The sequence below is a fragment of the Sorex fumeus genome, unplaced genomic scaffold (assembly GCF_029834395.1).
Source record: "Sorex fumeus unplaced genomic scaffold, SorFum_2.1 ptg000086l, whole genome shotgun sequence".
NCBI lineage: Eukaryota > Metazoa > Chordata > Mammalia > Eulipotyphla > Soricidae > Sorex > Sorex fumeus.
Window position 1 is genome coordinate 36752186 of NW_026606143.1, and position 13768 is coordinate 36765953.

The 13768-nt window shown below is 43.1% G+C and overlaps 2 protein-coding genes across 2 annotated transcripts in view; both read left to right on the top strand.

Moving 5' to 3' along the window:
- Positions 1-10059, top strand: part of PIR (pirin) — a 95488-nt gene extending 85429 nt beyond the window's left edge. Inside the window, exons 9-10 of the mRNA XM_056131230.1 lie at positions 6900-6966; positions 9697-10059. Coding sequence (XP_055987205.1) covers positions 6900-6966; positions 9697-9812 — 183 coding nt within the window. The 3' untranslated portion in view covers positions 9813-10059. The remainder of the gene's footprint in view (positions 1-6899; positions 6967-9696) is intronic.
- A 373-nt stretch (positions 10060-10432) lies between these two features.
- The window catches only part of VEGFD (vascular endothelial growth factor D), a 35109-nt gene continuing 31773 nt past the window's right edge, over positions 10433-13768 (top strand). The window contains 1 exon segment of the mRNA XM_056131233.1: positions 10433-11156. Coding sequence (XP_055987208.1) covers positions 11067-11156 — 90 coding nt within the window. The 5' untranslated portion in view covers positions 10433-11066.

Here is a 13768-nt window from a genome sequence, read left to right on the forward strand (position 1 = left end):
TCCACTCATTTCTGTGCAAAGGTCTAAATCTGTCGAGCTGGAAATTGTTCTCTCTTCTCTTGTGAAAGACAAGTGTATTAGCCCCTGTCATGTTGACTGGCTTGATTATTTGTTTTTGGACAGATTCCTCATGTCCAGGAACTATCTCCAATCCCTATCATTTACCCTGAATAGTTGAATCTGGATGCATGCATGTCACTTGTCTCTAAATTCTCTTTATCGGGTTGATTTATTTCATTTTTTAATATGAGAGAAAATGGACAGGTTCTCTAGGAATATAATGTGTGCTGTGCATATATGCTCATGTAGAAACTTTGAAAGTAACCCTCATTTTGAAACGAGAGGAGCATATCTTGGGTTTTATAGACACTGATGTTGAATGTTGATGTTGAATGTTTGCTTTGTGAGTAATGTTTTAGTAGTCTGAGGAGGTTTTTATTCCAGATCACCATATTTCTTCCCTCTGCCTGTTCCCTTGAGTGCTCTCCTGGCCAGTCTGACTGCTGTGTGTCAATGTAAATAAGGAGAATTGCAGAGACAATTGTGCAATAGCTAGCTGAACAAAGAACATTGGAAAAGTGAGGCTGAAAATGTTTTCAGGATTTCAGATTTCTGACAGACATCTAGCCTTCTGGCCCCGGTGCTGTGGAATACCCTGGCTTTGAGGAATTATTGTGGCCGAGGACACTTTCTTGGAAGCTCGCCAGCTGCTGTTTTCATCATCTGTGTGAACTGAGAGGGTTCTAGAAGAAAACCACAGTAGCATCAGAGAAATGCCTATGTCGACTTCCATAGCAACCTGAGAGACCCAACCTCCACATCAGGTTTAATGTGATCTAACATTAGGTTGAGTAGGACTCTGCCACTTGTGACTGATCAAAGTGGCAATTTTCTCTGTTTCAACCCAAAGTTAAAGGCACAACAGAAGGATCACAGAGGCCAGACCCTTCCGATAAAGCTTTCATTTGTTGCATTATCTGGTATAATTTGGCAGCCTCGGCTCTTTCTATAATGATAGTTGGAGAGCACACTGCAAATGCGACAAATTTGAAAGCTCATCTGGAACACCAAGAAGAAGTGATGAGAGGAGCCAGAAAGATAGGAGACAGCTGGCTAGGAAAGAGGTGCTGAGACCCTTGACAGGTCATTGGCAGACAGTGCTCTCAGCTACAGGGGCTTCATTCTCTGCATGCTATCCTATAAAGATCACGCCTGTAAAGATTGCTGTGTTAAAGCAGAGCAGAGAAGTAGAATTTGGTGAAAGCATTTTTCCTATTAGCATTTAAATGGGCCTGTCTCACTTCAATCCACTTCCTACAGACTTTACAACAAAGGATCATGAAGATGTGAAGCTTCACTTTGTCTCTTGTTACCTAGCTCGGACAGTTCTGAGTCTCTCTGAACTTTAGTTTCGGTGTGAGCACAATAGACATGATGCTCCCCACCGCCTGAGGTCGTCAGAAATATATTGAGATGAATTTTGTGTGTCAGCAGTCATTTCTAGATAGAGCCAGGAATTTTGTTCAGGAGGCTAAATTCCATCCTGTCTCTGTCACTAGAGTTTTGCTGGGCCCCCATGACACTTGGTCCATCTCTGGATGTTTTTATGTCACAAAATCGTAGATCCAGAACAGCTGTCGCTACATTACTTGTGAGAAACCCTGTGAAGTGAAGACGTAAAAAGAGCCAGAGAAGATGTCCACTGCAGGAATGCCGAGCCTCCAAAGGGAAACAGATGGGAAAGTTCTCGAATAAGTTCTGCCATACTGCCACTCAGGGACTGGGCTGGGACTCTTTTTTTTGTTTTTGTTTTTAGGGTCACACTTGGCAATGCACAGGGGCTACTACTGGCTCTTCACCCAGGAATTACACCTGGCAGTGCTCAGGGGACTATATGGGATGCTGGGAATCGAACCCAGGTCGGCCGCATGCAAGGCAATTGCCCTACCCACTGTGCTTTCGCTCCAGCCCCAAGGGCTGGGACTCTTTCTATCTGTGGGCAGGGTCTGTAGGCAGGAAGAAGCCCTGGATGAAGCAGGAAGGAAAATGCTAACATGTTGGAACCTCTTGAGTTAGCAGGTTCCAGATCAATTAGATAACCAGAGCACAAACCATCACATACAAATATATCAGAGGGAAGATATTCTTTGCCTCCGACAAAAATATTCCCAACTGAAATCAGAGCACCAATTTCCAGTCTGTCAATGTATTAAGAAGTTTATGTATGTATAATGTGGATGAAGATAGAACTCTCACAGTTAAAAACACGTTGGCTACTTAAATTTGTAAAGCATCGTATGTAAAGAAGATTAAATACTTTTAAACCCAAAATGCCTTTGACTATAAAATGCTTCACCAAGCACAATTTTTTTTTGCTTTTTTGGGTCACACTTGGCCTTGCACAGGGGTTACACCTGGCTCATTTACTCAGGAATTACTCCTGGCGGTGCTTGGGGGACCATATGGGATGCTGGGAATTGAACCCGGCTTGGCTGCGTGCAAGGCAAACACCCTACCTGCTGTGCTATCACTCCAGCCCCCCAAGCACAAATTTTATTTTGTTTGTTTGGTTTTTTTTTTTTTTTTTTGCTTTTTGAGTCACACCCAGCAATGCACAGAGGTTACTCCTGGTTCATGCACTCACAAATTACTCCTGGCCATGCTCGGGGAACCATATGGGATGCTGGGGATCTAACCCAAGTCAGACCACATGCAAGGCAAACGCCCTAACCGCTGTGCTATCACTCCAGCGCCCCCCAAGCACAAATTTTATTTTTTAAATTTTTTTCCAAGCACAAATTTTAAAAGCAAAAACATATTGTTCCTTTTTAAATTTTAAACTTAGTATATACTTATTGTAACAAAAAGAGAAAAACATAAAGAAAAAAAGAAAATTCTCTTTCTGGGCTGGAGCGATAGCACAGCGGGTAGGGCGTCTGCCTTGCACGCAGCCAACATGGCCGACCCGAGTTCGATTCCTCTGCCCCTCTCGGAGAGCCCGGCAAGCTACCGAGAGTATTCGATATGCCAGACACAGTAACAACAAAGTCTCCAATGGAGACGTTACTGGGCCCGCTCGAGCAAATCGATGATCTCTTTCTAATTACTTAGAAATAACCAATGCTAGCATTTTGTTGTGTTTCTTCCATGATTTTTTTCAGTATGTGGTTTTGTGATTTAACTAAAATTTAGAATCACACTGTACGCAGTCTTACAACATTAGAAAAATTTGGAAACTGCATTCTGAACATTTTATTGCAGATTCAAAGGGTTGAGAAAAAAATTTCTTGGCCATATGATATGTCATTTCATAAACATATCATAATGATGTATCTAACACCTCATTGTTGGAATACTTCTTCAGGAGTAGGGGAGATAGCTACAGGGCTAGAATGCATGCTTTTCCGACTTGTCCTTCACGCCCTACCAAGGTCACAAGCCCCCCATGAGCGGCTCTCCAGCACAGCCATAACACCAGACGCACAGAAACCAATCATGTAATTATCTGGCTCTTTTCAGAAATCCAAAATCATTATATGATTCTTATAACCAGCTATAGAAAACAAAGTATTTCACAATGCCTTTTCAGCAATTCTTACTATTGGGGGGGAAATTCTAAACAATATTGGTGCATCTTTTGTCGAAATAATGAATGTAATCAATGTAGAGAAGAGTTAAGTGGAAATCATCTGCCTCACAGGCATTGGGAGGGGTGACAGGGGGGTTATATTGGGGTTCTTGGTGGTGAAAAATGAGTACTGGTGAAGGGAAAGGTGTTTGCTCATTGTACGATCGAGACTTAAACCTGAAAGCTAAGTAACTTTTCCCACAGTGATTCAATAAATAAATATAAGAAGAAAAATAAATAAATAAAACTATGGAAAAAAAAAGTAAGGTGGAGTTCATGCCCAAAACAATCAGCTAATCAGTGGCTGAATAAATAGCAGAACTCCTACATATATATATAAAAAAAAGCATGCTTTTTATTCAAAAGCCCTGGGTTCCATCCCCAGAACTACACTGGGCCCCCAAGGACCTTCAGGTGTATCCCCCATAGTACTACGGTATTGCCAATGTGAAACTGATTATTCCCTCACACAATATTCCCAAAATTGGCATTGTGGGATTAGGGGACATCAATCATATTGGGGATTTGCATTCATATAATCAAAGTGCTCTCTACAAGGATTGCATTGCCAATTTTAAAATCTTTGGGAAGGGACTGAAGCGATAGCACATTTGCCTTGCACGGGGCCAACCCAGGTTCGATTCCCAGCATCCCTACAATCCCCCCAAGCACTGCCAGGAGTGATTCTGAGTGCAGAGGTAGAAGGAATCCCTATTCATCACTGGGTAGCACTGTAACACTGCTCTTTCTTTGTTCATCGGTTTTCTGGAGCGGGCACCAGTAATGTCTCCATTGTGAGACTTGTTACTGTTTTTGGCATATCGAATATGCCACGAGGAGCTTGCCAGACTCTGCCGTGCAGGCATGATACTCTCGGTAGCTTGCTGGGCTCTCCAAGAGGGACAGAGGAATCGAACCCGGGTCGGCCACTTGCAAAGCAAACGCCCTACCTGCTGTGCTATCGCTCCAGCCCTATCCCATCACCAGGTATGATCCTAAAAGCAAAAAAAAAAATCTCTGGAAAGGAGGCCGGAGAGATAGTACATTGGGTAGGACATCTGCCTTGCATGCAGCTGACCCAGGTTTGATTCCCAGCATCCCATATTGTCCCCTGAGCATCACCAGGAACAGCCCTGAACATAGCCAGGTGTGACCCAAAGACAAAAACAATCACAATCACGACCATCCTGTTATTCGTCGATTGCCTCTAGCAGGCCCCAGTAACGTCTCCTTTGTCCTAGCCCTGAGATTTTTAAAAAAGTGCCATATTCAAGGCTCTTTCAGAGTTAGGAGAATGAGACCCATCATTGTTACTGGTATTTGGCATATTGGGTATGCCACGGGGAGTTTGCCAGACTCTGCTGTGCGGGCAGGTTACATTCGGTAGCCTGCCAGTTTGTCCAAAGTAGGAATGAGATAATAAGATGTTTCCGGGAGTTGGGTTTTATAGTCTCTGAGTCTTGGCCATTGATGGGATTACATGGCGCCAGGGGGCCAGTTGGTGGGTGTGACCCCACCTACTGGAATTTGGAGGATCTGGGTGGAGGATGCTCAGCCCCGATCCGAGTAGGCTTGGAGATCTCAGTCCCAGGACCCACATGCCTCTGTTCCTCTGCCAGTACCTTCATGTGTGCGGAGAGTGGTCTCAGCATGGTGGTGGCTGGTTCTGGAGGTCTTTGGCTGCAGGAGCCCTGGTCGGGGCGGGGAGGAAACTCAACCCGCTCCCCTCCAAGGAGCCCCAGCGAGGACAGCCAGGCGCGGGGGCAGGAGACTCTGCGCTGTTCTCTTGCGGGAGCTGGGTTTTATAGTCTCTGAGTCAAAAGACAAAAGTCAAAAGACAAAAACAAAAACAAAAAACAAAAACAAACAAAACAAAACCAGAAAAAAAAACTCGCTAAAATCTCTGGGAAGATGGTATATAAATAAATCTTTCCCAGGCTAGGGAGATAGTTGCAGTGGTCAAACACATGACAAGCATATGCGAAGCCCTGAGTTCGATCCCTGGCACTTTGTGCACCTGGGGGTGGCCCCAGCACTGCCAGGTGTGACACCTAATTTTAAAAATCTGCTTTTCCACCAGGAGGATTACTCCATAGCTTAGTGGCCAGTCGGGCATTCTAGAGGAAAGGGCAGCTCAGATAGAGAAGGGAACACCAAATAAAGGGTGTTTGGAGGATCCTCCCAGGAGGGGAGATGCATGTCGAAAGTAGACTATGGACTGAACATGTTTGCCACTCAATGCCTCTTTTGCAGACCACAACACCCAAAAGGAGAGAGAGAACATAGGGGATTGCCCTGCCACAGAGGCAGGGGGGGATGGGGGGATGGGGGTTGGGGGGATATTATCCATGGTGGTGGAAAATGGGCACTGGTGGAGGGATGGGTATCTGATCATTGTATAATCAAACCCAAGCACAAAAAATTGTAAATCTACAACTGTACCTCATGGTGTTTCACTAATAAAAAAAGAAAAATTTAAAAAAAATCTGCTTTTCCCATACCCACATGGAATATTGAATGCCATGATTAAAGTGTTTGAATTTCAGAGGCTGAAGACAGAGTACAGCGAGTAAAGTACTTGCCTTGCATGTAGCCATCCCAAGTTAGGTCCCCACCATCCCATAATGTCCCCTGAGCACTGAGCCAGGAGTAAGACCTGAGCACCTCTGAGTGTGGCCCCAAAACAAACAAAAAAACTTTATTTCATTTTCTGGGAAAAGGCTCCTCTGAATTCTAAGCAAAAACGTTCATAAATGTTAACATAACAGGACCCTTTTAGACAGGAATTTGCCTTAGCAGATGTTCTTCAGATGTTTTTGGAAGGTCCCATATAGTGTAACATGTCTGGAACATACTTTACACCAATAGTCATAAATGTCAGAAGTAACAAAATTGTACTTTTAGGCTTCCGTAACTGATTTTGCATTTTAAAAAAGTAGATTGCTAGTGGGAAGCTATAAACCCTCTAATAAGCCAAGCCAATTACATAGCTAGTCTTAATGATGTCTCCAATTAAAGAAAATCTTTAAATTTCCCCTTCTTTGAGAAGGTTAATATTTTGGTGGTCTGGACTTGTTCTTGAGTTCTAATTGCTACTAAAGATCTCAAGAGATAAGCATTTCCATATTGAGTGCTGCACGGAAAATATTTCTGGAATTCACATTCAGATTTAGGAACATTGTCCACTTGGCCAACATGTCAACTTTGTATTGTTCCTATTTTGACATTCCAAAATAAGCATGTTTCTTGTTTGACTCTTTGCTGGCTTTAGGATCCTGAGATAAGCCACTTCGTACTAATTGCCGGGGAGCCAATAAGAGAACCAGTTGTCCAACATGGTAAGCCTCAAATTATGGTGATTTTTCTTTTTCTTTGAAAGTAATGTACTTGCGTAGTATTTGGGAGAAGAATAGCTGGGTTTTTATCCTCTCTCCCTATCTGCAGATTTAAAGATGTTCAATTTCTCTGTGATTAGGAGAATTTCTAAGGAGGGCGGGAGTGATAGCACAGTGGGTAGGGCATTTGCCTTGCATGTGGCCGACCTGGATTCGATTCCTCTGTCCCTCTCAGAGAGCCCGGCAAGCTACCGAGAATATCCCACCTGCACGGCAGAGCCTGGCAGGCTCCCTGTGGCATATTTGAGATGCCAAAAACAGCAACAACAAGTCTCACAATGGAGACGTTACTGGTGCCCACTTGAGCAAATCGCTGAACAATGGGAGTACAGTGCTACAGTGCTATGTTTATCTGACTCTCTTTCTTTTCAAGAAACAGATCCTGAATGGCTATCCTGTATAGGATATTTTGACTTGGAACTATGGGGAAAACAAAAATCATGTTTTTTTTACATTGAGTCCTAGGGGATTTCAACTTAGAAAGGTTTTGTGGGGACTGGTGAAATAATTCAGAGGAATGGACTGTAGGCGTGGCATGCGCGGGCCCCAGGTGTGATGCTTGGTACCACCAGGTACAGCCCCGAACAAACAAGAAAATGAAAATAATAAAGTGGAAAGATTTTGTGGTTTATTGGGGACGTGAATATTTTTTTATCTTTACCAAAGTCAGCAGTGATTTCAAAACTAGTAATCGATTGCCTTTCCCCCACCCAAAGTTTCACATCCACCAATTGGTTGTACTCCAATTCTGGTTAAAAAAGATAAGCATGGAGGCTGGAGAGATAGCACAGTGGGTAGGGTGTTTGCCTTGCACGCGACCGACCCGGGTTCGATTCCCAGCATCCCATATGGTCCCCTGAGCACCGCCAGGAGTAACTCCTGTCCTGAGTGCAGAGCCAGGAGTAACCCCTGTGATGACCCAAAAAGCAAAAAAAAAAAAAAGATAAGCATGAAATCTATGATGATTCTGTAAATTTAATATATCTGCCAGCTTCTACAGAACAAACTTTTGGTCACTTATTTTTGTCTTAGGTTCTTAGCTGTGACTTGTAATCGATTGGTGAAAAATAGAAATTCTTTAGAATATTCCTTTGGAATTTTCTAAAATATTTGAGTCAATCTTTGTATAATATGGCTATACTGGAAGGCAAAGACTTCTGGAATAAACATCAGTAACACTTGTGTATAACGTTGTCTGTTAAATGAAGGCTATCCAAAGGTACCTACAACCCAATTTATGATGTAAAGAAGTGCTTACACATGACACATCTTCACAAGTTCCTGATTTTGGCATGCATTAAAATCTCATTACATTACTTTGCCCAGCATGAATTATCAGATATACTAAATGATCTCAGAAAAAAATTCAAGTTGACCATCCCTTTAGAGAACTCTGATTTTTAAACCATAATCATTTTTGTTCTACTATAACTGAAAGGAAAAGCATTAAATCATACCCTGCCTAGGCTATAGCATTCAACCTCACTTAATTAAATAACACCAAAGGGTTAGAGGAATAGTACAGTGGGTAGAGCATTTGCCTTGCATGTGGCCAACCCTGGTTCGATCCCCAGCAATCCATATGCCCCCACCTCTACCCCGAGCTCTCCAGGAGCAATTTCTGAACACAGAGCAAGGAGTAACCCTTGAGCATAGGTGGGTGTGGCCCAAAAACCTAAAGCAAAAACAAAAGACACCAAAGTAGTCTGTTCTGTAGAAACCTGCAGACACATTGAGTAGTGGATAGGGCGTTTATTTGCCTTGCATGCGGCCGAACCGGGTTTGATTCCTCTGTCCCTCTCAGAGAGCCCGGCAAGCTACCAAGAGTATCCCACCTGCACAGCAGAGCCTGGCAAGCTCCCCGTGGCATATTCGATATGCCAAAAACAGTAACAACAAGTCTCACAATGGAGACGTTACTGGTGCCCGCTCAAGCAAATCAATGAACAACGGGAGGACAGTCTGCAGTGCTAATCTTTATTAACAGCAACTATAACTTTAAAGAATCATCACATGACTTTCCCCCCCCCCCCAAATTGAATTGTGGCCAGTTGGTGGATATGAAACTTTGAAAAATCTTTGCTAGTATGACTTGAAAATCATTTATTGTTAGGGCCGGAGCCATAGTACAATGGGTAGGATGCTTGCCTTGCATGTGGTCATCTGAGTTCAAGTCCCCAGCATCTCATATGGTCCCCACCAAACACCACCAGAAGTGATCTCTGAACTCAGAGCCAGGAGTAAGTTTGAGCACCACTACCGGATGTGACTCCCAAACAAAAACAAATTTATTTATTTATTTATAGCTGAATTGTCTTTGGGGCACCATTAGAATGCACAGAATACCCAAGAATATACATTAAAACGTGCTGATGATTATGCAATAAAATATAGTAAATGGGAAGGGGGTGAAAATCTTTTAGGTTTAAGCAATTACTGCGATGATATGAAAAGGGTGCTGGAGGTAAGCTGTTTGCCTTGCATGTAACTCACCCCGGTAAGATTCACAGCACCATCTATGGTCCCCCAAGCAATGCCAGTACTCACTTCTGAGAAATGAAAAAATTTGGGAGAGGGAGAGAGGATGGACTCCAGAAAATACATCACTTTTGTAGAGGTACGTAAAAGTATCATTGCCATCCAGAGCTGTTCTGACTGTCTTTTTCATCCTAGGTCCATTTGTGATGAACACCAATGAGGAGATTTCTCAGGCTATTCTTGATTTCAGAAATGCCAAAAATGGGTTTGAACGTGCCAAAACCTGGAAGTCAAAGATTGGAAACCAGTGAAAGGCACAGGAGCAGGTGCTTCTCCCTGGAGGAATTTGGCGATTTACAGCATCCAATATGCAAACACATCCCCTTTCCCATGCTGATCTAGTTATGCTTTTAAAGTAACAACTGTTGTTTCATAATAATGTGCATGATGTATTGCCAGGCACAAGAAAATAAACAAATGACGGCTTCTTTAAAACCCAGTGCTCTTCATTTCGGCCTAAGTCACTAAGTCACTGTTGGGAAAATCATTTTGTGTGCACTTGTGTTTTCAGGGCTGGAGCGATAGCACAGCGGTAGGGTATTCGCCTTACAAGCGGCCAACATGGCCGACCCGAGTTCGATTCCTCCGCCCCTCTCGGAGAGCCCGGCAAGCTACCGAGAGTATTCGATATGCCAGACACAGTAACAACAAAGTCTCCAATGGAGACGTTACTGGGCCCGCTCGAGCAAATCGACGATCAACGGGAGGGCCTTTACCTTTGTGTTTTCAGAGGTATATGAGTGTTTTATATGTTTTTCTGCAAGCGTGAGAGTTTGCTTTTATTTTTTTTTAAGAAAAAAGAAATCAGCTCTTTTTTGTTTCTCACTAGCATCTGAGGTCCCTTCCTGGGCAAGGTCCTTTCTTGTAGTCCAGGTCCCGTGGGTTTCACATTACAGGTTATCTGCATGAAAATAACAGCAGTCCTGAGAGCTTGAGTCAGTTTCTCAAACTGCCCTGCTATTGGTAGGGACTCACAGGATCACAGCCAAGACTTCCTTGCATTTCCTGCCAGAATCTGTGTCTGATTTAAGACACATGCTTCTGCAAGCTTCCATGTGGTAGTGAAGTTTGAATCCAGAATTGGGGTCCAGCCTTCTGTGACTGCAAACACTGGTGGCCACACCACTTCCTTCCAAAGCAACTCCAACCTGGGGCGTAGGCTGCAGAGATTTTTTTGGTAATTGGTTGGATAGGAAATGAATTTAGAGTGCTTTCTCATTTCAAGGGGAAGACATGTCCACCTCCTGATTACTTTCGGAGCATGAGAACTTTACTTGTTTTTTTTTTCCTCATCTCTCTTCCGCCACCCCATGAGATTGTGCAAAAATCTACCTTGACTAATTGAAGTTGTTTCATTGGATTTTGATCACAACAGATTATTTGTTTTTTCCATGTGAAGTCTTGGGGTTTCGAACTTGCCTTCTGGAGAATGCCTTTTGAAACCGTTTTCTCTAGCTGCCTGATGTCAACAGCTTGGTAATTAGTGACTTTTTAAAACATTCAAAATGTACAGACAGTGGGCCGTGGTGAATATTTTCATGATGTCTTATCTGCAGTTGGTACAAGGCTCCAGTTATGAACACGGACCAGTGAAGGTAGGTGAGCCCAATTTTTATTGCAATGCGGGTTCCTTTGAACTGGCTTATGCTGAGGACTAAATTTCTCTGCACCCACAATTTCTGAGACCACATGAAAATGCAAAACTCTTTTCATTGTGGGCAGTATCTAGCCTGCATTTGTTAACAGTGTTCTATTTCTTAGGTTTAGTAAGGGTCTTACTGTGCATTTTGGAGAATTCTGGGGAGGGGGGTCTTTTTGAGATGTAATAAAACATGAGTAGTCTAGAAGCTTTACATATGAGGGGAGTTTCTCCTCTGTTGCATATGCAGCTAACACAGTGATTTATAATGAAACCCCCTTCAGACACAGTTAACACTGTGGGCCATTTATTTTCAGGTTGGTTGAGAGCAGTCAACATTAGCTTACTTTGTTTAGATCATTCCGGCTCTAATTACAGAGCTTTCCACAGGCATTTTTGCTCTGGTCCAAATTCCTCTTTGCTACCATGTGCAAAAATGTTTCCTCAGAAGCCACTTTTGTTGTTATATGAATTCTGTCAGACTCAACAGTAATAAAAATCTGTGGGTCTATGAGCAATTATCTCGAGGTCAGTGAGTTGAGAATAGTGCAAAAAAATGAGCTAGGACACACTGACTGCTTTTTTTTTACCCAGCTCTAGGTATTTCATAGGTAATGTTTTCTTCAGCTTTTTATTTTGAAAATGATTCTGATAGAATTGTTTTGACTGCGGTAGTACAACAATCAACCATTATTGATTTAGAAGTTTCTGGCTGTGAACAATCAAATGTGGGTGTGAGTTTTTGTAAGCTCTTGGGATATGTGTTTTCAACTGGGGTGATTGCACCCCCAACCGGGCAAAATTAGCCCTTGTGGGTAGAAAGCTTTGGTTTTGTTATGGCCACAGTATAGAACAAGAGATATACATAGCAGGGGTATAGTACTTGAGGAACACTCCTGTATAGTTTTAATAATGAAGTTTTATCACGGGGAAAATATCTTGCAAAAGGCTGAAGAGTGTGGAGTAATCAACTTACCTTGCAGTCAGCACCTTTCTAAGATTCTAAATATCTAAACTGCAGATAAGACTGGGATAGCCACAGTCCTCAGCTCCAGGACATTGCCACCAGCCTAGTTGTTGGATCATTGTGCACTCAAAACGTAGGTGACTGGGGCTGGAGAGATAGCACAGCGGGTGGGGCGTTTGCCTTGCACGCGGCCGACCCGGGTTCGATTCCCAGCATCCCAGATGGTCCCCTGAGCACTGCCAGGAGTAACTCCTGAGTGCAGAGCCAGGAGTAACCCCTGTGCATTGCCAGGTGTGACCCAAAAAGCAAAAAAAAACCCCAAAAAACGTAGGTGACAGGAGTCGAAATCAGACTTACTGGAAACACCTAAGACTTTTCAGGGTATGTAGCCTTTTCTGAAAATTTGTAGGTCTCAGGAATCCTTTAGATGAAATTTGTTCATAGTTTTTTTTTAATCCCAGGATTTTTTCCATGCATAGAGTTTTAAATGTTTTCCAAATTATTTTGAAAGTGCTAGTTGATGTGTTGATACAAGAGCAGCTTCTGATATATTGGACCTAAGTTATATTCATGCAGTGCTTCAGTTCTCTTAAAGAGCACGGACATGGAGAAGTCTTAGGTGTCCTGGGCACAGTGAGGTTTGAAATATGTTGGCTTGGGACCATGGAGTGCCTATTTTGTCTGTAGGGTCCTGGGTTCAATCCCTGGCACCACGTGGCCCACACACCATTGGAAGTGAGCCCTAAGCATTGCAAACATGTCTTTGCAGTGACATTATGTGCTTAGTAATGCTATCAGCATTTGACTTCATATGTGAAGTTCCTTTAATTTTTTAATTAAAATGTATTTATTTATTGCTTATAATACTAATGTTAAAAGCTTCTCGTGGACATAGTTCTTATGGACACCACATCCATCACCCAGTGTATCCATCCTTTTAAATGTGAAGCTACATAGTCTGTAGTCAAATAAATGAAGGACTTCTGACATAACAGTTACTGAGAGTGAAAAAGAAGTTTGGCATAGATCTTTCTGGGTTGCAGTGGATGCGAAGGTGAATCATATTGACTTAAACCTTTCACATTATGCTTTTCCTCCCCACCCTACCCCCAAGTTTTTTAAATTTTATTAAACTTTTCCTCCCCTCCCTACCCCCAAGTTTTTTATCTTTTGAAAAATGTTCCCCTTCCTCCCCTGTCCTTTTTTGCTGTTGTTGTTATTGTTGTTGCTATGGGGGGGAGGGGGCGGCGCATCACAGATTTGATGCAGTGCACTGGAACTCTCAAACTGTGCCATGGTGCTGAGGATCCAAACAGTGTTGCTGACAGGACAGCCTGGCATGTGGGGTGGTACCAGGGATCAAACTCTGACCCTGTGTCCAGAGAGATAGTGCAGTTAGTAGGGGTGCTTGCCCTGCATGTAGCTGGTCCACCTAAGTGTGATCTCCACAGCATCCTATATGAGCACCACTAGGAGTCGTTCCTGAGCGTGGAGCCAGGAGTTACGCCTGAGTACTGTCAGTATGGCCCCAAACCAGAAAAGTCAAGTTTTGGCCTCATGCTTACAAGTGAGGTTCCCTACCATTGAGAGTCTCTGCATCT